We start from the raw sequence: 21,346 nt of genomic DNA on the forward strand, positions 1-21,346 counted from the left end.
AGAACAGAGAAAATAGGGATCCCGACTTTCAGGTAAATGTGTTTTTGCAATGTTATCATCGCACGAATTCAATATAATGTGCAACATAACGAAACTAAAATCACCTGAAAGAGGGGATCCTTGCGTATCTGAGTATTTGCATTACTTTCAGTGTTTATATGTTTATATGTTATCAACAACTTAAGTGGCTCGGTAAGGCGTCGTTCAAAAATGCCGTTTTTTTACGGAATTTTCGACAATCCTTCCTCCTCGTCACGCAAAAAGAGTTTGACTAAATTGACCTAAATTGTTAGAATCTGTGTTTTCTATAACACATTCCTGCCCCAACGTCATGACGTGATTAATGAAGATGTGAAAAAGAGGTTTTATCAATAATTCCATAGCTTTGATTGACTGTATCGAGCTCTATTTTCCAGAAACTTCCAATTTGTCGGTACATGTATTATTTGTTGACTAAACCACATAAAGTTAGAATGTTTTGCATTATTTTATTCAATTTAAATCACAGTGAAATAGGAATAAATTTTTCGTATTACTTTCGACGAAAATTATTCTATTAAATACAAAATCAAAGTTGTGGTAACGCACTTTGTTCTAGTCATTTCCATTTTATGTATAAATACAAAATTGAATTTAGAGATATTTTTAATGAAATTATATTTAAACTAAGATACCATAAAATGTAAGAATATTTTGTAATAAAAGTAAACGGAACGTTAGTTATATCTACGTTAACAATATTTTGTTATAAATTGTTTCAACCGATGAAGAACCGTAGAATAAAAATAAAAGAACAAAAAGAATTAAAAAAGGCAAAACAAAAAACTTGTTTGTTTGTATGTGCATTTCCCACTATAACTGAATCAAATTTATTGTTTTTTTCTTCTCTCTCATTTAATTTTAACTTAATTTAGAGGTCAACGCCAAATGTCTTCAAGTCTTTTCATGTCTTTTATATAAAATTTTGTGTAGGCAACGGTTTTTATTCTTTTCTTGTCGATACTCACTCAGCTCGTTAACATAATCGATTAAAGAATTATTAAATATAAAATCTTTGCAAATAACTAAAAATGAGCCGCTATAATCCATACCGTCCGAATTTGTAATTCTTGCAGTCCCACAAAAGAATCTAATTCGGATTAAACGGAATACTTCAACGTTTTTGGAGCTAAAAAACCGTTCTCTTCATGGTCCATATTACAAGTTTCAGAGATTGGTAAAGCCTTGGATAAATGAAAATGAGAATACAACTGCCACACGAAAACATGTCTCCCTATAAATTCGGGAATATATTTATTGAAATACAAATTTTAGGAGGAAAGTCGTTACAATAATTGGCCCAGTTACGTCATCAATTCTCATTTAGAAAATATTTAAAAAAATTAAAAACTGCATTTCGGAGAAGCCTGTAAGTACTTATACGGTAGGTGTTTAGAGCTCTGTACTTTTCAAGATATAATCGGTAAATTCCATTGAAGTGCAGAATTTGAGACAGCTGGTCTTTCACATCAATATTAGCCGTACTCATACAAGTGTAGGTGAATAAACCGACAAAATCACTAATACAATACCTTCTCTAGCAATCAAACTACTTTTATTAAGGCGGTGAAACCTGAGAGTTTGTTTGCTAGAGAGAGTACTGACTAATGCCACAAACAGCAGCATGAGCAGCTGTTGCAAATTTACCGACTATAAATGTGACGCTTATGATGACTGAATCATAATAATTGGCGTTTTACCTACACTGAAGTGGCGCCACTTTTTTATGAAAAAATTAGTACAGGCGGGAGGCGAGGAAAAATAAGACGGGACATTTACAATCCAATTCTTCTTATTCAATCCACATACATTACCAATGTTACAACATTTACGTATGTTTATGTATCATAACGTGTACATTGCATGTGGATTGAAAAACTTCGATTGGATTGTATTCGTTGAAAATGTGACTTGTTTATTTTCTCGTACTGTATGAGCAAAGGTCATATGCCACTCACTTTTCCATGTATTTTTGATGTATCGTGATCTTTGCTAAATGGTGCTGCCAGCTTCCACCTCAAGTGCCAAGAAGCATTTTATGAAGATTTTGGGAGATTTATAAATAGTAGTTCATAAATTACAAAACATCATATAGGGGTATCGTTATTTCGTGACAAAACGTGACAGGGTGATCGACAGCCAATTTGATGGACAGTATGTCACGCAGCTGAATATATTACTGCACCACTCATGCTTGAAGTGTGTTGACTGCAAACAAAAGATTCGATAACGTCACTTTATATCTATACTGCTATAAATGTTTTCAAACAAGAATAGATCGAAGACTACGACTTAAATTCAGAAGAAGTTTCTCGACAGACTATGTTTCTGAAGAACTATTTTTGGGTGTGATTTGAACAGTTGATTATGTAAACTTTTGACTTGGATATATTTTGAAATGTGCCATTATCAAATAATTATTCAATGCGTATACTAGAATATGCTACAAAACGCGTTCAATTGTGTAGAACGAGATACCTTGCTTAGAACTATTAGAGAAAAAGCTCCATCAATTTTCCCTTTTTTGTGGCAATGTTATTCTACAACGTCATGTCTCTTTTTCGGTTATGACCAAATATCCTCTCAGGTTGGAGCCCAACAGGGTGATCCATGTGGACCGATGGCATTTGCATTGAGTATACACCCAATTATCGAAATGTTGACTTCAGAACTAAATGTATGGTACCTAGACGACGGTACCTTAGGCGGTGATCCAGAAACAGTCCTCCACGATTTCGAAATTTAAATTGAAGAGTGTAGAAAGATTGGTCTAGAAATAAATCCAGCAAAATGCGAAATTTTCTACTGTGGAATGGAGGACGAAGGTATAACGAAAAAATTCGATTATATTTCTCCAGGTATCAGAGTAATATCAGACGGCCTCGAATTATTGGGTGCTGCAATTACGGAAGAAGCTGAGGAGAGAATTTTCATCAAGATGCACGATAAAATGAAAATCTTGTTCGAAAGACTTAAACAGTTGAATCATCACATGGCATTCTATCTTTTAAAAAATTGCTTTGGAATTCCTAAATTAACTTATTTATTACGAACGACAGGTTATTTCAAACACGAACACCTCCTTAGAAGTTTGGATGAAGATATGAAACGTGCAATGGAATGGATTTGTAATTCGAAGTTTAACGATCAAAAATGGTCACTGATCAGTCGTTTCGTTACCGATCAAAAGTGGAGGCCTTGGAATTAGAAAAGTATCAGAAATTTGTTTACCATCATTCATAAGCTCGGTTCATTCGGTTATCAATCTCGTCACTTCGATGTACCCACAATTATCAGATGAGACAATGATATCCGACTACAGTCGTGCTTTGGAGAAGTGGTTTACTCATTCTGATGAAATTCCTATCCATATGTCGAGCCAAAGATCTTGGGATAACTTGCTAATTTATCAAAAAATTGATTCTTTAAGTTTCGATTCTCAATTAGATAAAGCAAGATTCTTAGCATCAACAGTAAAGGAATCGAATTCTTGGTTGACAGCCCTCCCATCGAAATCAATTGGTACGTTACTTGATAATAACACGTTTCGAATTTCGATCGCATTGAGAGTTGGTACAGGTATTTGTAGTCGTCACAAGTGTGTGTGTGGTGAGTTTGTGAGTGAAGATGGAACCCATGGGTTAAGTTGTCTTTATAGTGCAGGCAGAATTCCTCGTCATTCTGAATTTAACAATATAATACATCGTTCACTTAAAACAGCGAATTTTCCATCGATGAGAGAACCACCTGGAATGTTCAGAGATGATAAGAAAAGAGTGGACGGAGTCACATTGATACCATGGTGTAATGGTCAACTGTTGGTCTGGGATGCGACGTGTTCTGACACCTTAGCGCCGTCATACCTGCGTCTTAGTTCAAAAAAGGCTGGTTTAGTGGCAAGAAAAGCAGCAGACGTCAAGCTAAATCGTTACAAAGAGCTTTTGGATCAAGGTTATTTCATTTTACCGTTCGCAGTAGAGACGTTCGGTCCTTGGTGTGAGGAAGCTATTCGTTTCGTGGATATCCTAGGCAATTTGATCTTTGAAAGAACTGGTGAAGGAAGGTCTAAAACTTACTTGAAGCAAAGAATAGGTATTGCTTTACAGCGCTCAAATGCAGCTTGTGTTATGGGAACGTTTAGAGAAAATGAATTCGAACGGTTGGACGAGATTTTTTATATACTGTGATTAATTTGTTAGCCGGTTTCTCTTAGTTAAGTTTCTAGTTAAGCCTTTCTCCTGTTTCTCCTGAATCAGGCCAGTTTCCATGGTTCTGGATAAATAGAATAGGGAAATTTTTGTTAAGTATAGAAGCCACTCCATGGGTGGAATTTGTTTCATAATTTGATACAAATTCAGGATGTTGAACAAAACAATAAAAAAGAAGTACACAAAAAAAAACTACAAATTATGTGTTTAAATATGTCAATTTTTCCGTTACGTAATTTTCGAAGGGCCGGTACAATAAAAAAAGGTTCAAAAGCCTTAGTGAAGCCTGCTCGTCTGACCCTAACAGGTTTTCGGGCCTGCGACACTTCAGATTAGGTCACCTACGAAGGCACCTCAGTATTTTCTGTATCTCCGAATTTCCCAATCAATTCAACTGTAACCGCTCATTCGAAATTAAGTTTATTATGCGGCTGCTCGCTAAAATTTCGATTGGGCATTATTTTGGAAATGTCATAACAAATGCAAAAAGTACTGGGTACTACCTGAACTACATACTCAGTATCTATCAATCGAAGTAAACAGATAACTGAATTTTTGTTATTTAAATCTAAATTCGATACCATCATGAGTCACTCTGCTACGAAACATATGTGAAGCGCACAGGTCCAGACATGAATCGAAAATGCATAAGGAGCTATGCATTTCTCGATTTGGAAACAACGGGTCTACCCGCCATGGAGTTTAATAAAACAAAAATAACGGAGATTTGTGTTGTGTCAGTCTCGAAGGACAGTCTTTTAAATACAGAGAAACATGAACTACCGCGAGTCTTAAGCAAATTGTCGTTTTGCGTTAATCCTTGCAAGCAAATCAGCTCCGAATCGACTCGTATTACAGGTTTGGCATTTCAGGTGGCTATGTCTGCGAAAATGATCCTACCTTTGTTTCTTCCCAGGTCTGGACAATTTTATGTTAGAAAATGAAACTAAATTCGATGAAAATTTCGTAAAATTACTCAACCACTTTCTCCTACAACTTCCACAACCTGTGTGCTTGGTAGCTCACAACGGAGATCGGTTTGATTTTCCCATCATGCAGAGACAACTAAAAACACTGAGCATGACGTTGCCCGATGACACGTTATGTATGGATTCATTGCTGTTTTTCCGGTTATATGAAGGTATCGATGGTTTTGTGTGCACGAAAGATACGCCTACAGTGCTCTAATGTGTTTCATTGATAGATTATTTGGAACGAGAGAAGTTGGATGAACCGAAGCCTTTGCCAGATGAGCTGCCCGTGGAAAATTACTTGACGGAAACAATTCCAAGTAGCGATGCTGCCATTGAAACGAAGATACTGACGATAGATGAAATTTCACCCGTAGAAGTAACGTCGTCAAATGATACTCAACTACTACGCCAAATAATTGAGCCGAGTTCATCAACGGATATGCTAACCGACATCGTAGACATAAATGAAACGTTGTCAGCGGAAGATGTGAAAGCTAAGCAGATAGTCAACGAATCAACACCTTCTGATCGTAAGACATTGGCGAAAAAGGAATTATTTTCGAAAAGATTGTCATCGTACGGTAGTAACAGCGTAACACCAGGATCGAAACGAGTACTATTTACACCTCAAAACGGCAATTCAAGCGATAGTCCCTCAAAACGTATGAAATTTACACTAACTGCAGTTCATGAGCGTTTTTTTGGTTGTGAGCCAAATCAATCTCATTACGCAGAGAATGATGTCTTAGCACTGTTGAAATGCGCTGTCGCCTCAAAATTGGAATTTATCGAATATGCTGCAGTGAATGCGAAACTTTTTAAGGAAATCAGACCGCTCGGGATGTAGGACCTGTCTGTTTTAATTTATTTTTTAGTCAATTTTACCGATCATTAGTCGATCGACTTTAATAAATTTTTTGTTATTTGATGCATGCCATCAATTTCACGTCACATTGTCCTATTTTAGTAGACTAGAGATTTTCAAAAAATTTCAATTTTAGATTTCGCAACGTTGCGTAAAATCGCATTCTAACTCGAAACAAAAATATTTCCAAGACCTTCAAATTTCATTGGTCAGTATCAATGAAAATACATAGTTTATACACCGCAGCGGTGTATTATAGAAATGTAGCCAAATTTCCTGAAACGTTTTCTTAATAAATTTGATTTTTTGATGTACTGCAATGAGTATTGTTGCACATTAGTTTAATTACTCATTGTTACACCGTTTTTTATGGCTGAGTGTGTGTGTGTTTCTGTGTGATTGAAGTTTTCGAAGCCAGAAAATGATTCATTACGCTCTCATGTAAGACCTGGGTCAAGCATCCAAAATACTCTGCTTTTTTGCTTGAATATAATTGTTGTTTTGAATTGTGGGTTATAGTCCTCGCCTTCAGCCATAACTACAAACATTCAGCACTTTAACAACAAACATCCGAAAAAGACAGTAGTGTCCCATTACACTGTGTGTAGCCAAATGATACTGAGAAGTCTATAACTACTGAGGAAATTTCATACAAAAAGTACTCTATTTGGCAGCTGTCATAAATAGCACTTTTGCTTGAAGTGCGTTGGTAAAACAGATTTTTGTTTTAGACATATCGGCAATGTATGGTACTTTAAGATGCCTTATTTTTGGAACTGATAAATTGCGTCAATAAAAAATAATTTTTTAACAAAAGTCTGAGAATGTTTTGTGCTTTACTTTTAACTTGTCTGGTGTATTTTTCAGTATAACTTTGTTCTATGAGCCCAATGCGCCTTTTGGTAGCCAGTCCGGCACAGAATAAAATTTCCGTAAACCAACTAATAATCTTCAACTTTACCAAATTTGTTAAGGTTCTCAACACCTTCAAGTAAGTGAATTCGCATACTCCACCGAACAATGCATTACACCCATTAGTCAATCCGTCCGAATCCGTCGGCACAGATAAGACGATTACATCCCCAAAGTTTATTCAGTCCAGACAATGTGGAAGTATCTTAAAAAAAATCGCCAAAGAAATTTTGACGATACTTCTCATTTTGGCGATATTTCTTAGTGATTTTTCTTGACGATCCATCATTTTTTGTTGATTCCCAGGTGAAAATGAAGGTCTCAAAAGTTCGAAAAACGAAGTCTCACGGTCTCAAATCTATTGTCTTTTGAGACGTGAGACTACGTTTTTCGAACTTTTGAGACTTTAATTTTCACCCGGTTTTGTTTAATCACTATTAAAAATCGCCAAAGTGTGAAGAAACGCTTTGACGATACATTTTGTAGAATGATAAAATTGTTAGGCTCGCACGAAACGCCATTACATGACATTTTGAAGAAGGAATAAGGAATAAGAAGGAATCTGATGCAATTTAGATCATTTGTTTGTTATATCATCATCATTGAACGCAAGCGAGTCCATAATCATACCTACGATCGAAGAATTCCGGAAATTAAACGAACAATGGAATCGGGAAATTAGTAAGGTAAGAAACGATTGTGGTATGTGGTGTACTCCAATTTTTATCGCTATATCTAGCGAGCCTGTAAAACTGGGACTCGTATTAGCTTTCCTCTTCGCAATTAATTTTCCTATTGTTACCGTCTCTCGACATCCTAATTACAGATCGAAGTCCAATTTGAAAACGAAGCAATAAGTCTCAGAATGGTAAGAGTAACAGTCGAACTCTGGTCTACTTCATAGAATTAGATTCGCTTTTAAAGGGTCAATGACGTACGGCAGTTGAAACGCTTACCCAAGTAGCATTTCAGAAAAAATAACTTATTCGTTAGAATAACGTTGTAGCAACGTTGTCACAACGGTTTTGCAACCGTTGTTGCCCGGTTATAGTTTAACCTAGGTCAATTAACCGTTGGATAACAGTTAAACAACGAAAAAGTTAAAAATTTAAGGTAGAGCAACTATAATTTTTAACTTTTTCGTTGTTGAACGGTTATCCAACGGTTAATTGACGTAGGTTAAACTATAACCGGGCAACAACGGTTGCACAACCGTTGTGGCAACGTTGCTACAACGTTATTTTAACGAATAAGTTATTTTTTCTGAAATGCTACTTGGGTAACTTTATTCAATCGGAGGTGATCATCTGCTATCGACTACGACATAAATAATAAGCGACAATCTCTGACTAGTGAGGCTTTATGTAAATGATATAAATGATTTCTGAAATCAATCTTTGAAAATCTTCGATTAAATGAAGTAATAGTTTGAACAGTAAAACTGTTAGTATGCTTGCTGTCTGTGACAGGATAATATATAGTTTTTTTGTCCAAGAAGTGCGGAACCCTTCAAGGAGTCCAAGAAGTGCGGAACCACTCGAGGTTCAGAGGTTTTCAACAATTGTACCCTTTGCATGTTTTTGGACTTCAAACGACTTTTTGTTGTTGTCTGCCGAGTGAATCACTGAATTAATAATTAATTAATAATTAATTAATAATTAATAATTAATAATTCAGTGAATTATACACTTACTGATATATCATATTTAGGCGAATCACAATCAATGGCCTATTTTTGGAAAATTTTGGCAAACTTAACAAATTAATTTTCCAAGAAAATTTGCTCTGAATGTTAAATTGACTCCCTTACCTCTTCTGTAATGATTAAGTCCGGCTCTGAGTTCCATCTGCCCAATAAATTCAATATTCGATCGTGTCCGCACTCAAATGTTTTACAGCCGATAATTCAGAGTTTATTGGGAAAATTCAAAGAGAGATTTTACTGATAGTTTTATTAGTTTTCATTCATCCTCATCAAGCGTACAGCGCACTGTTCTTTTTTTAGTTCTCTTTTTTTTGTAATTCAATAAGTGTTGTTAACATCTAAATATACGAAAAAAAGGAATTTCAATTAAAAATGATTGATCAAACTCACTTATTGGCTTAACAATAAATTATTATGAGAAGAATTAATACAAAATATTAGTGTAATGACTAATAACCAGTCTTCGGAACAAATTTTGGGACGACAAAATCCATAATTTAACGTTTTGCTAGCAATGTGTTGGGTTTGTGAGACTAAAAGACAATCAGAAAAGAAAAAAAAACGTTTTTGAATAGTGCAGCACACTTATAACGAATAATTGACATTGATAGGTATGTGGGTGACTGGGGGACAAGGATAAGGAACAGAAAATGTATGGAAGCTAGTAAAACAAGAGGACTGTGAAGTGCATGGAAAATTAAAAATTTTAGATTTCAGGCAAGAGGCGTGGCTCGTAAGCTTCTACTAATCATGTTACATGGCACTGTCAGTGATGAAGAAATGATCCAACATGAAAAGACTTTATCAAGTCGCCTCGCCTCTTCCCTGATTCTGTTCACACACTCACTCACAAAACAACCAAGCACAACAACACTTACGTATTCTCCGATGACACACAGTCGCCAAAAAGGATGTCCGATTTGCTGTTGATCAAAAAGACCAACACGAACGATATTATCATCACAACGAATCCAATAGCCAATGTTTTTGCCTCCTGGGTCGACGACGGTTTCAAGAAAATTCGAGCGTTCAATTCACGCCAAGTTGACTCCGTCCATGTGGAATAATTGCCGGATGTCCAATCGTAATCTGTAGCCGAAACGATTCAGGAATTATTCTACGGCGCAATGAAGACAACAAAGAAGCATTACCTTTTTCCAGGAATGCTGGACTGTATGCTTGACTGAAATTTTGAGTGGTATAATGACATTGTCCGGTTCCGTTGAATCCCGCGAACCAGTTCAATGGCAGTGTAGTGCAATTTTGTTCATCAATCGGCACGGATTGGCCAATCAAAAAACCAAGGAGTCGATATGTCCAAGCGACGGATTCGTGGGTGTATGACCCTTGAACACTCACATATCTGAAGAGACAATAAAACATTGAAAAAGGCTTACGGATGAAATTACTTTGAAATCAGGTAACCTTAATGGAGGCGGCGCATCAGGTCGTGCTGGTAGATTCTTAGGACCTGCAGCTCTCAATAACGGACATTCCGACGATATCAGAAAACAGTACAGTAGCTCGTCAATCTATAACAATCAGCACAATCATGTTTCTGTAACAATTCCGCTTTCCATGTGTCATCCTTACCAATACTGGATTCGATCCTTTATCACCATTATAAGGACCGCCGGTGATCATTTGGTAGATTGAGGCTGCTAGAACGGTCGAAACATCTCGAATAGCCAGTTGAATTGAACTAGCCGGAAAGTCTGAGTTATCATTCCGATCCGTTACAGTCGTGAAGTCTTGGCTGGTGTTGAAATATCTGAATTTGATGTTGTGTTGATCATCGAAAATCGAGTGGTAAAACCGATTTTGTGGGTTCGAATTCAGCACAACAGCTGGGAATGTAAGGTTTTGCCGGAGGAATGATTGAGCCGATGTCGGCGGAAGATTTTGTGTTATTTTGTCGGTTATGGACATGTTAAAAGAAAATTGCTGGCTGTACTTCTGCAGTAGATTGACCAGTTGATTGGCCTGAAATGCGAAAACAAAAATCCGCCGAATTTGGAGGAAATGTTCTTCGTGCTCGATTTTGTACCTCATCGAACTCCTTCGCTCGGTACACTGAAAATTTCTGCAGCTCATCCAACGATCCAATGTCGATCATCATGGCAATATTCTCCATTCCGATCTCATGCGTGCCATGCGCTTTCGACGGGAAGTGCCCGTTGTTGACATCGTACACAAAACGTTGTGATCCGATAAAATCGTACGATTCACCGTTGAACAGAACAAACAGCACATTCGGCTTGTCTGATACTATCCGTTCTGGTAGCAGTTGGGCGAGGAATTGAGCCGTCGATATCAATGTCGCGAATGAAATTAGAGAATCCATGGCACCCAGCCCGATTCCTACGATATGGAAGAGAAGTTAGGCAATCTGAAAGCTTTTGCTAATAGAAGCGCACCGTCAAACATGGATGTGGTGTCCATTCTCGCAGTTACCAATACGAATTTCTCATGCGACTGTTTACCTCGCTGCAATCGTGGAATATTCTCTCTGGGGAACAGTGTGGCAAAAACGTTTTTACCTTGCAACGGGTCACAGAACCTTGTTGCACTTAAATTATTCATGTAATTGGTACGTCGCAGGCACACTTCTGAATTGACAGCAGCTGACATAAATGTATTGATCTGAATGCTGCAGAGCGATCGCTGATGTTGATTGACGGGATCGTCCTTATTGAACCGCTCGAAGCAATCGAGAATTTTCGTTATTTCGGCATCATCCGAAACGTAGTAAATGGGAAAGGGAAAGTTTTCGTGCAACAAACCCGTACCAAATGGATTCCAGGTCGTCTCGGGCTTAGTGACGTCGCAACTTTGTGCATCGATTGTACTGAATTGGTTCGGACATTTCAGCTCTTGACTGAATTGGGTCAATTTGTCTTTTACGTTGTTTATTAACACAATTGCCGACACGTGCGGACTATCCTTGATCGGCATTATGTGTTCGCGACTGAATAGTTGCGGTGTTACAACCACAGCATAGGGGGGTGATGGCGGATCTTTCAGTACAAATTGAAAATCGTCCGGCGTATTTATCAAATGAAGCACTCCAACGGATCCACCGTATGTAGCTAGTGCACAAAATAATCGGAATTATCAATTGAGTTTTATTGGGAAAGTCCACTCTTCTTACATGTGCATCCAGTTTCGTGTGTTCCATTCAGACGTTTAAAACAACTAGAACCAACTATTGAACTAAACATTTTGTCTTTTGTTCTTTGGCCATTTGCTGGAAAGGAAACAACGAAAATTGTTAATGACTGTGTCTTTGTTGCGTACGGAGAGGCAGTCCCAAGACTTCCAGACAAAGTTTATCGAGTAAGAGACTCTTAATGATTTAATAATCGTCAACGTAATATTGCGGTCGGCCGGAGAGTATATGAACGTGTAGCTTACCATTAACAATTATGCTAAACAATATCACTAACATACACTTGTGGAAATGCATTTTACGTAAAAAAATCCAATAAATTTAAAATAAACTTGCGATTAAAATGAAATGTTCAGTTGTTGTTGTGTAGTGTTTTATTCGGATGTGTCATTTCTGTGTGGTACAGCTCTCGATTTCATTTCTGATTATTTTTTGTTTGACAACCTAAAGAGTGTTCACTTTATACACAAGGGGGCTGCGTGGTAAAATGTCAAAAGAAGAGAGTATAGTCCGTAGCCCCGTACGAGCACTTTATTCGAAATTTTAGAAGCTTCGCTCTTCGATGATCGGCACGGTAATACTACTACAGTGGTATGGCTACGGCAATAAACCTTAAAGCTGCCAGCGGACTAAGGCCGTTTAGCTCTCCGTTTACGTTTTAACAATGGAAAGTGGGAGGAGCTTCCTTTGTTCACTCGTAAACGGAGTGCTAAACGGCGTAAGTCCGCTGGCAGCTTAAGGCTGCGAGCGCACTTACGCCGTTTAGCACTCCGTTTACGAGTGAACAATGGAAGCTCCTCCCACTTTCCATTGTTAAAACGTAAACGGAGAGCTAAACGGTGTAAGTGCGCTCGCAGCTTAAAGCTGCAATCGCAGTTCACCGTTTTGGATCTCCGTCTAGACAATGCGCATGCGCAGAGAGAGATATCTCTCTGTGCGCATGCACAATATCTAAACGGAGACCCAAAACGGTAAACTGCGATTGCACTCTAATTCTAACTGACTTCAACTAGGATCATATACCACTGCATCGTCTACTTGAGAATTAAACAAGATATTTAGGGCATGTTCAACGTTCTGACCTCATTCTCACAAAAGCACGGTAATTATTCCCTGTGACCAGGCTTCTTGATTGTATTTAATTGAATATGCCACGTTGTTGTTCTTATTGATTACGAGTGAAAACACTCGTGGAATTTCACGTAGATTTGAGCAAAAGATTTTTCCTGCTTTGCGCATAAAATTCGGAATTTAGCTCGTAATTTATGACTTGCATTTATCAGCATGAAAACTTTTATAGGTACTTAAGCTTGTCGCCCTTAATTCGTTCGGACTGCAACTCGCGAAATTGCCTAAAATCCACCGTCCACCACAGATACGTAAATAAGTATCTCAGTACTGTCAATGAGGAATAATTACTCTTAGGTCAATGATTGAAGCTGTCGGCATGTCGGTCGGTCTTCTACCGCTTCGTAGGAACTTTCTTATTTTCTCTATGTGTGTAATAAGCCACTCTCGACCCTAGGGAAAACAAAAGCATGTAAAGATAAAATATCTTTTGGACAACTTGATCGAAAAGATCAACAATTTGTTACACTCGTAGAATTTTCAAAACCGACACATTTTCTGTGTTGTAGTTTACTGTTTTTTGGGAATTTTGCATGCATTTTTATATGAAGAAATCAGAAACTCAAGTAAAATACAGAGACAGGAAATAGGTAGATTTACAAAATTCCGTGTTAGTAAGAAATGATCTTCTTTTAAAATTTTTAGACCTCGCCATCGTTGATTTTGCAGTGCTACGAGAAATTCTAACAATCTATTGCCCATTTACGTGACCCTAGTGCGTTTAAAACCCTAGTTCGGCCGTAACTGTGGAGCCTTTAATGACCTGCGAAACGTGAAAGTTTTATGAAATGTTCATTTACATTTTAGAAATTGCGCATCGGCCTCGGTACAAAGAACCAAATTTAAAAAAGATGTTGATGAAACTGATTGCAGGAAAAAGAAAATTTAAACGCAGAATACATATTTTCGTTGTACAAAATGATTAGAATTGAAAACTTGACCAGCAGTTCCTGAATCCTCCTGAAAACGGAGAAGTAATTTTCTTCTATAAATTCTCTTTTTGTATCGATCAATTCTTCTTTTCCGATCAGTTTAAATACATGCTATTAGCATCGATTAAATCGAAAACTTCCGCGACAACACTGTTTGTTATTCAGTTACCTTCCAAATAAAAACAAAATTAGGAAAATCGAATCAGATGAAATTTACTCACCGCTTGCCGTATCATTCACATTTATAACTCAGGGAGACGCTAATATGACGACTGTGACCAAGGCTGTAAACTTTGGGAGGTCACGCAGATACAGATACGCGGGTGACATACCACAATTGATGATAACATGGCGGATTTCATACAAAAATTCACCTACTGTGATAATTGTCATCGCCGTGACGATGCGATGTGGTGAATTCTTTTTTATGTAAAGTCATCAGCCGTGGTGTGTTCCCGCGTATCTAATACAATGACAGTCTGCGTGACCTCCCCAAAGTTTACAACCTTGGACTATGACGTCGTTTCGACAGCTGGTTTTTTGAGAGAGAAGTCAACATATTTTCTCTCGACCAAATTCAAAGTCATTCGGCATGTTACGTCTATTTCCTCAATCCGTCGAAACGACAAAGTCGTCATATTAGCATCTCGATGTTATAACGTTTATTTTGTGCCGTCGATTTACTAGAAAAAAATTAAAACACTCAGACGAAACCCTAACTGAGGAAGGGACCATCTTCGAACTCGACCTCAGAATTTCGAGTACCTTTCAAGGAATTATTTTTGTTGAAATCGGATTTGATTTACTCAAGTTGCACTTTGTCTTATACATATACAGTCTGCTTCGAATTCTACGATGCACAAACGGCCTATCAACATTATTAGGCTCCCGTACTTCGTATGGGGCTAAAAGTTGAAAAGTAAACGAGCTCCGTATGGCACCACAACTCCAACAGCTGTTTCAAACGTCAAATGTCTATAGTTTTATTCAAATTTAATATCGTATAACATTATTTAAATGGATCAATATTTATTCTATTCAAAATGCAGTCGCTCAAACGATTGAGTAATTGGCAACGTATTTTATACAATCGCATCTCAGCGACTCATTCACAGTTCCTTGTGCGTACCAAAAATTTCTAAATAAAAACAGGTGTTATGAAACTTTTAATAATATTGTTCAGGTATAAAAATAAGTTTTGTTTTTGTCCGAAACCTTTTCGTTTTCCCATAATTTTTTTTTTCTGTATGCTTGACGGTAGATAACCTTTTTTTGTACGAAAATAATTTTTTTCGAATGTGTTTTTCTAATTCGACTGAAATCTTTTGTTTGTTTAGTTGGCCATATTACTTGTTGGAGTTTATTAAAATGATACGAAGGCTGTTGACAACATTTATCGATCATCAGCCGATACCATCGACTGATATGAATATTATCGGATCGTCGAAATCGTTTCGACTGTCCACATTGGAAAGCTTAAATTGGCTACATTCCGAATCGCCATGCTTTCCCGTAAATGGAAACAAAATCAAAGTTATTCTAGAGCCAAGCCAATTTTATGATACGCTCGCAGAAAGTTGTTTGCATGCCAAATATCGCATTGTAATGGCAAGTCTTTACTTGGGTATTGGTGACTTGGAAAATAAACTCATTGCAAATATTCACACGAATTTAGCACAAAACGATCGATTAAAAGTGGATATGCTTCTTGACTATACACGTGGTACGCGTGGGGAAATAAACTCAAAGACCACGCTGATGTCGCTAGTACGAAAGACAAAAAATTTCAAATTATCGCTCTATCACACACCGGCGTTACGCGGTCTGACCAAGAAACTGATGCCGCCTCGCTGGAATGAACTGATCGGATTACAACACATGAAATTGTATTTGTTCGATGAAACTGTTGTCATAAGTGGTGCCAATTTATCAAAAGATTATTTCACAAATCGTCAAGATCGGTACATAATGATCGAAGACAAACCGTTGGCAGACTTTTACGCAAATCTGATCGGCAAGGTGCAAGAGTTTAGTCTTCAAGTCAAACAGAACGAGGACGTTGAATTGCATTCGAAGTGGAATTTAGTGCCGTTTGAGGCTGCAACGGTCGATTTTGCAAGTGTTGCGCGTGAGAGAATCGTTGATTTTTTTCAGACGATTGCCCAACAACAGAAAGATGCAATGGATGTGAGAAAAGGTATTTTCCATTCGATTTTTAGCTCTGATTTGTGGAGAAATTCCAAACTATTGATAGACTGCATTCTGAGTTGATCAAAACAGATTGCCATTTTGATCAGAGCCTGTCATCGTGAAAGCGTTTTCGCAAATTTTCACGATTTTCAATCGATCTCAAAAATTGCGAAAATTCATACAAAATTTGCGAAAACGCTTCCACGATTACAGGCTCTGATGTTCATTACGGCTCACATTACCAAAACGATAGCAGTAGCTCTGAACGTTGGCTGAATAAAAATCTTCAAATGAAGCAATTTAGTTGACCAACCACTTCACGTAATCGATCCATTCAGAACTAATTAATACTAACGCTGATGTTTATTTGCAAGTAGAGATACCGACGATGATGACAATTGATTAGCAAAAAATACCTTGTTGTTGTTGTTGAATTTTAGTCATTTCAATAGGAAGGAAAGGCTTTTCAATTGCCTTTATGAGTGTGACCAAAATCGGCACCTCTGATGAACAGTTAAAAGTTATTAGTGTAGAGTCAAGAGCAAAGCTTTCTTTCCAAAATGGTCTGTGCCCTGTGCGGTAAGGAGTAGAGGTGAATTTTTAAACGTTTTTTTGGCGACTTTCAAGAAATATGAGAGTGGTTCGGCGTCTAGGGCTCATGACTTCTCCAGACATATGTAAGTCATCACCTATAAAAATGCTTTCCATTTTTAGAAGTCGATTTTCGAAAGAACCTCTCAGTGCAAAATACCAGCGTCACCACACATCATTGATAAATATCCCGTCTTCCTATGAGACTATTCTACTTAGGTTGATTCTACTTACAATAGTGATGGTATCGTTTCCATTTCAATATGTTTATGAGGCCTGAGGCTCAGAACAGGTCAGGTTTACCTGAACAAGTTTCGATCTGAACCTGTTTCAATTCAGGTCTGACTTGACCTGAAACCTGACAGGTTGACCTGAAAATTTGTATTAAAAATCCAGGTCATTCTGAAACCTGACCTGACAGGTTTCGGAAATTCAGGTTCAGGTGAGGTCAGGTTTCTTCAAAAATAGAAACCTGACCTGAAGTTTCAGGTCAGTCACTTTTTTGACCACTGTCAACCGATTCCGAGCCTCATTGAGGCCTAAACTTTTAAATGTTTGTGATAGAACCGAAATCTCTTACGTTACTCTTACTGGCTTATCTTCAAAATTTTCAAACAAATAAATTTCCATACAGATGCTGACACATGGGTGTTTCCACTAGTCGAAATGGGACAATTAGGATTGCATCATGACAGCTTGGTTACGAAAAAACTGTTGTCTTCATCCTTGAAACATTCGATGCTTCGACTCGCTTCGGGTTATTTTAACTTAACGGACTCTTATATGCACACGCTGACTCACGACTGCCCAGCTAGTTGCAGTATTTTAATGGCTCATCCGAATGTTAGTCGAACAGTTAAACTTACTTACAAGAATCAATTGTGTGTAATCGAAGTAAATTTCTTAAAGGCAAATGGTTTTCAAGGCGCCAAAGGACCAGCTGGAGGAATACCTGCAGCGTACACTTTAATTGCCAGATATTTCTATAAAAAGCTGAAAAAAGCCAATCAACATCACAGATTTAAATTGCTCGAATACAGCAAACCTGGCTGGACGTATCATGCAAAGGGCTTGTGGTAAACAAATTAAAAACTTCACCTTACACATCTAGCTTCCAATCGATACCATTCTCCTAGGTATTATCTTCCGGGTTGCGATCTTCCGACGGTCACACTAATTGGATCATCGAACTTTGGCGAACGGTCGGTGAACCGCGATTTAGAAACACAAATTTGCTTAGTTACAACAAACGAATCACTGCAACGGATGCTCCAAGTTGAAACCGATCATTTGTTCCAGAATGGATCGATGGCAGAGGAAGCATTAATGTCACGACCGGTGCCTCGTTGGGTTCGAACGGTTGTGTCATTGTTTCGTAACTATTTTTAGTGATTTCCGCTTTTTTTTCGGCTACTTAACAGTCCAAAAGTTTCAGTCTCACCGTCAGTCAGTCACCTTATAAAAAGTCTTAGCGATTACAAATAAAACAAATTGTTGATATTTTTACTGTGTGTGTTTTGTCTCAACGTGGAGTATGATGAAATGTGTGACTATCAAATTGTGGAAATAGAATCAGTGACTCATTAGGGTTGGGTCAAATATGTTTGGCTGAAATTACCAGAACTGCCCTGAGCCTTCAGATCAACGAATTTCTTCGTAATGCCAATGAATACATAGATCTTAAGTAGGTAAATGAGTTTCCGCAATGCAGGCGAGGACATAGTCATTTTCTCCCCTCTGCTAAAACTTCGGAAGCTAATAAACTCTCCTTGTATAAGGTCATCCCATTTGTGTAAGGCCCATAAAAAGCATCTGCGATTTTTGCCATATACAAACGGTTTTACAAATCAACTGAGTGATAAGAAGCTAGTCTCCAGAGAGAATCGATTTTTACGACTTTATCGAGAGAAATGTAGTTGATCCCTCCTTTCAAAATAGTGGATGTTTACAGTCATTTTTACATAAATCAATCTATGTGTCTCCGCATGCCGTGTAAAGTGAATCTGTTGTATCCCTAACCACCAATTTAATTGATCAAATAGAGTATCCACCGTGAAAAGAAGTTCTTGTTGCATCAATAATACGTAAACATAGCAACACAAAATGAGTGTGCACAGTCACTTTGCGTAGTCTTCCAATAACAATCTACCCATTTCAGTGAGAAGATGGAAAAATTTCAAGTAGCTACAAAAGCCGATCTTAAACAAGCCGCTATCATCGAACATAAAAGACGGTATGAAGAAGAAAGAAAATCGCGAATATTTAACGCTCGAAACAGAATCATCGGGGTGCGTATTGCGATTTCCTTTATATCATTGCTGTGGGAGGTCGTTGTCATTTTGTGAATGTAATATTGCGAATATGCATTCGTAGGTTGATCAAGACGGCTTAAATCGACAAATACTCGAAAAGAAATTCATCAGAGAACAAGAATTGGAACGGGAACGCTGTTTTCGGGAGGAAGAGGAACGACGTACTGAAGTCTTAAATAAAAAGCATGAAGAATTGGCCAAGGTGATTTTCTGAGTGAAATTAGAATGCTTCATGTAATTGTGATATTATGCCCGCATAGGAGCGTCACCGCATTCAATCAGAAATCAATAATTACCGAATCACTCATCAACGAAAGGATCTGGCAAGAGAATTCGATTTGAATGATCCGAAATATATTCAAAAGAGTGCACCCGCTCGGATCAGCGATAATGACGAACGCTTGAGTGTGTCCGGTGCACAACTGTGAGCAACGGACAAAGTCTCTAGTGTCACAGGCTTCAATTTTTTTTTGTTTCCACTAGGTTTGTGGGTGAAGATCTTTCAAACAGCGATAGACAGAGACTCCAACGCGATCAACAAAAACTTTGGTTAGATCACCAAATGAAAGAAAAGGCCCAAGCCGATTACGACAGAATACAACGCGAGAAGAATATTCAAGCTGCAATGTTCGCATACGATCAAAGGGCGAAAGAGCTGGACGATACTGAAAGAGAAAATCGCAGAAAGTTATTAGCAGCCAATGCTAAGTACAATCTTGAACTGGTAGGGAGACAGGTCTTACAAAACGAATTGGAATTCCTATTTCGATTACTTTTCGAAGGCATCTGAACGAGAAAGTAAACGTATCCAGGAGCAAAGAGAACAGGAAGAAGACAATCTGGCTGAGATGTTCAATCTTCTGTCGAGTGACATGCTAACAGAAAATAAGAGCAGTGCAAACAGCAACTTTGGTATTAACAGGAAAATTACGGCTAATTATCGCGGCATGACTGACGAAGAGCTGGATGAAATTATCCGTACACAGAAAGTCCAGCAGATCGAGTTGAACGTAAGTTGAATTAGGCAATTTTTACCTAACAATTGGTGGATCAAATCCACTATAAGTGGAATCAAAGCAATAAAAAATGCGAAATAAAACTGTTCCGGGTTTGTTTCAGCGAAAACGAGACGAAGATGAAATAACTCAGTCACAGTGGCAACAGCAAACCAATAATCTTGCAAGAATCACAGAACTGAAAGAACGTGAAATTGAGCGAGCCAGAAGGTAAATTTTGCTGCATATGATGGTCCTGCATCACTTTAGTTACACCGACATATTTTTCAGGACATTAAATCAGAAACTTCAAACCGAAAACAGACAAATGGCCGATGAGCAAAAATGCTATCAAGACTATATGAACAAGGTAGTCTTCACAAATTCTCCGACTTCGGAGTATTTTAATCAATTTAACACGTCGTCACGCTGATTCAATGTTTCTTTTTATTATTTTTTCGTCTTTGGGTGTGTGTATGAAATTTCGAAAACTTAAAATAAAAACTTCGAAATTTCCAAAATGTTTAATTTGAAGGGAACTGCAAAAGTGTATGTGTAGGAAGTATACATCCATGTTTTGTATAGGTCGGAAATTGATTCTGGTAAGAAATTCTTTAATTTTTAATTGTTCTCTCAAGACTTTAACTAAGATTTTACTCATCTGATCTGCTTAAAAATGGAGGAAATTATTTCGCTAATCGTTCTAGTTGCATACAGTTAGAGGCTGTGAAATTTCAGCATGAATTTGCTTCAGCTGATTTACACAAACAATAATAACTGTTGATACGTCTCTATGTGGTTTTGCCACTACCACGCGCGTGCGTGTTGCAGCTTTAACCGTATAAACAGTTTTGATTGTATGTGTGGATCAGTTAAATCAGCTTATTAAATATATTTTAGTATCTTCGATCGTCGTTACAGAATGCCTTATGTTGAGAAATTAAGGTACGTTTGACCACTGTTTCGATCTGTGAGAAAATTAAATATGTCTTTCCACATGTTGTATTAATATGCAGTTCAAAGCTACCATTTCTCATCAGGCCATGGCGACAGCGGTACTTGATACAATCCTTTAGGAACTCTGTACCAATTTGCACACGGATTATAATAAACGTTGAGATAAAAAAATCAAAATTGGAGATACCAAAAAAGATAAAAAATTCAAAAAGGCAGATAATTTATTCAATGTGGAGATAAAAAGTGGGGCAAAACCGGAGATAATAAAATCAAAATTGCAGATAAAAAATTAAATTTCGGAGATAAAAAAATCAATTTGGGAAATATTAAATTAGAGTTATTGGAGTTAATTTAAATAAAAAGGCAGAT

At 37.5% G+C, this 21,346-nt stretch overlaps 5 protein-coding genes across 8 annotated transcripts; 4 read left to right on the forward strand and 1 right to left on the reverse strand.

Annotated features, from left to right (window-relative positions):
- The first annotated feature begins 2,497 nt into the window (after positions 1-2,497).
- Positions 2,498-4,226, forward strand: LOC119070553. The gene is made up of 2 exons (XM_037174954.1): positions 2,498-3,561; positions 3,760-4,226. Exons 1-2 carry the CDS (start codon positions 3,318-3,320, stop codon positions 4,224-4,226), a joined length of 711 nt encoding a protein of 236 aa, XP_037030849.1. The 5' UTR covers positions 2,498-3,317.
- Positions 4,227-4,728: 502 nt separating this feature from the next.
- Positions 4,729-6,409, forward strand: LOC119070562. Its single transcript, XM_037174970.1, has 3 exons — positions 4,729-5,105; positions 5,164-5,388; positions 5,452-6,409. The coding sequence occupies exons 1-3, from the start codon at positions 4,880-4,882 to the stop codon at positions 6,066-6,068; spliced, it is 1,068 nt and encodes a 355-aa protein (XP_037030865.1). The 5' UTR covers positions 4,729-4,879; the 3' UTR covers positions 6,069-6,409.
- Positions 6,410-8,931: 2,522 nt separating this feature from the next.
- Positions 8,932-12,320, reverse strand: LOC119070558 (nicastrin). Of its 2 annotated transcripts, none has more exons than XM_037174963.1 (9): positions 12,118-12,320; positions 11,855-11,950; positions 11,121-11,792; positions 10,751-11,064; positions 10,297-10,686; positions 10,129-10,235; positions 9,855-10,066; positions 9,582-9,792; positions 8,932-9,041 (listed from the first exon to the last, which is right to left on the reverse strand). In XM_037174963.1, the coding sequence occupies exons 1-9, from the start codon at positions 12,167-12,169 to the stop codon at positions 9,035-9,037; spliced, it is 2,061 nt and encodes a 686-aa protein (XP_037030858.1). In that variant the 5' UTR covers positions 12,170-12,320; the 3' UTR covers positions 8,932-9,034. The 2 variants fall into 2 exon arrangements, with proteins under 2 accessions (XP_037030858.1, XP_037030857.1); XM_037174962.1 differs by having other exon boundaries at positions 8,932-9,236.
- Positions 12,321-14,871: 2,551 nt separating this feature from the next.
- On the forward strand, positions 14,872-18,219 carry LOC119070559 (CDP-diacylglycerol--glycerol-3-phosphate 3-phosphatidyltransferase, mitochondrial). Of its 3 annotated transcripts, none has more exons than XM_037174965.1 (5): positions 14,872-15,115; positions 15,270-16,129; positions 17,348-17,556; positions 17,623-17,789; positions 17,850-18,219. In XM_037174965.1, the coding sequence occupies exons 1-5, from the start codon at positions 15,090-15,092 to the stop codon at positions 18,100-18,102; spliced, it is 1,515 nt and encodes a 504-aa protein (XP_037030860.1). In that variant the 5' UTR covers positions 14,872-15,089; the 3' UTR covers positions 18,103-18,219. The 3 variants fall into 3 exon arrangements, with proteins under 3 accessions (XP_037030860.1, XP_037030861.1, XP_037030862.1); XM_037174966.1 differs by having other exon boundaries at positions 14,872-15,053; XM_037174967.1 differs by having other exon boundaries at positions 14,889-15,084.
- A 575-nt stretch (positions 18,220-18,794) lies between these two features.
- LOC119070561 (RIB43A-like with coiled-coils protein 2) lies at positions 18,795-20,535 on the forward strand. Its single transcript, XM_037174969.1, has 7 exons — positions 18,795-19,001; positions 19,087-19,227; positions 19,286-19,449; positions 19,509-19,749; positions 19,808-20,035; positions 20,145-20,251; positions 20,312-20,535. The coding sequence occupies exons 1-7, from the start codon at positions 18,879-18,881 to the stop codon at positions 20,451-20,453; spliced, it is 1,146 nt and encodes a 381-aa protein (XP_037030864.1). The 5' UTR covers positions 18,795-18,878; the 3' UTR covers positions 20,454-20,535.
- Positions 20,536-21,346: the final 811 nt, after the last annotated feature.

Source organism: Bradysia coprophila, assembly GCF_014529535.1.
Source record: "Bradysia coprophila strain Holo2 chromosome X unlocalized genomic scaffold, BU_Bcop_v1 contig_98, whole genome shotgun sequence".
In the NCBI taxonomy this organism is placed as follows: Eukaryota; Metazoa; Arthropoda; class Insecta; order Diptera; family Sciaridae; genus Bradysia; species Bradysia coprophila.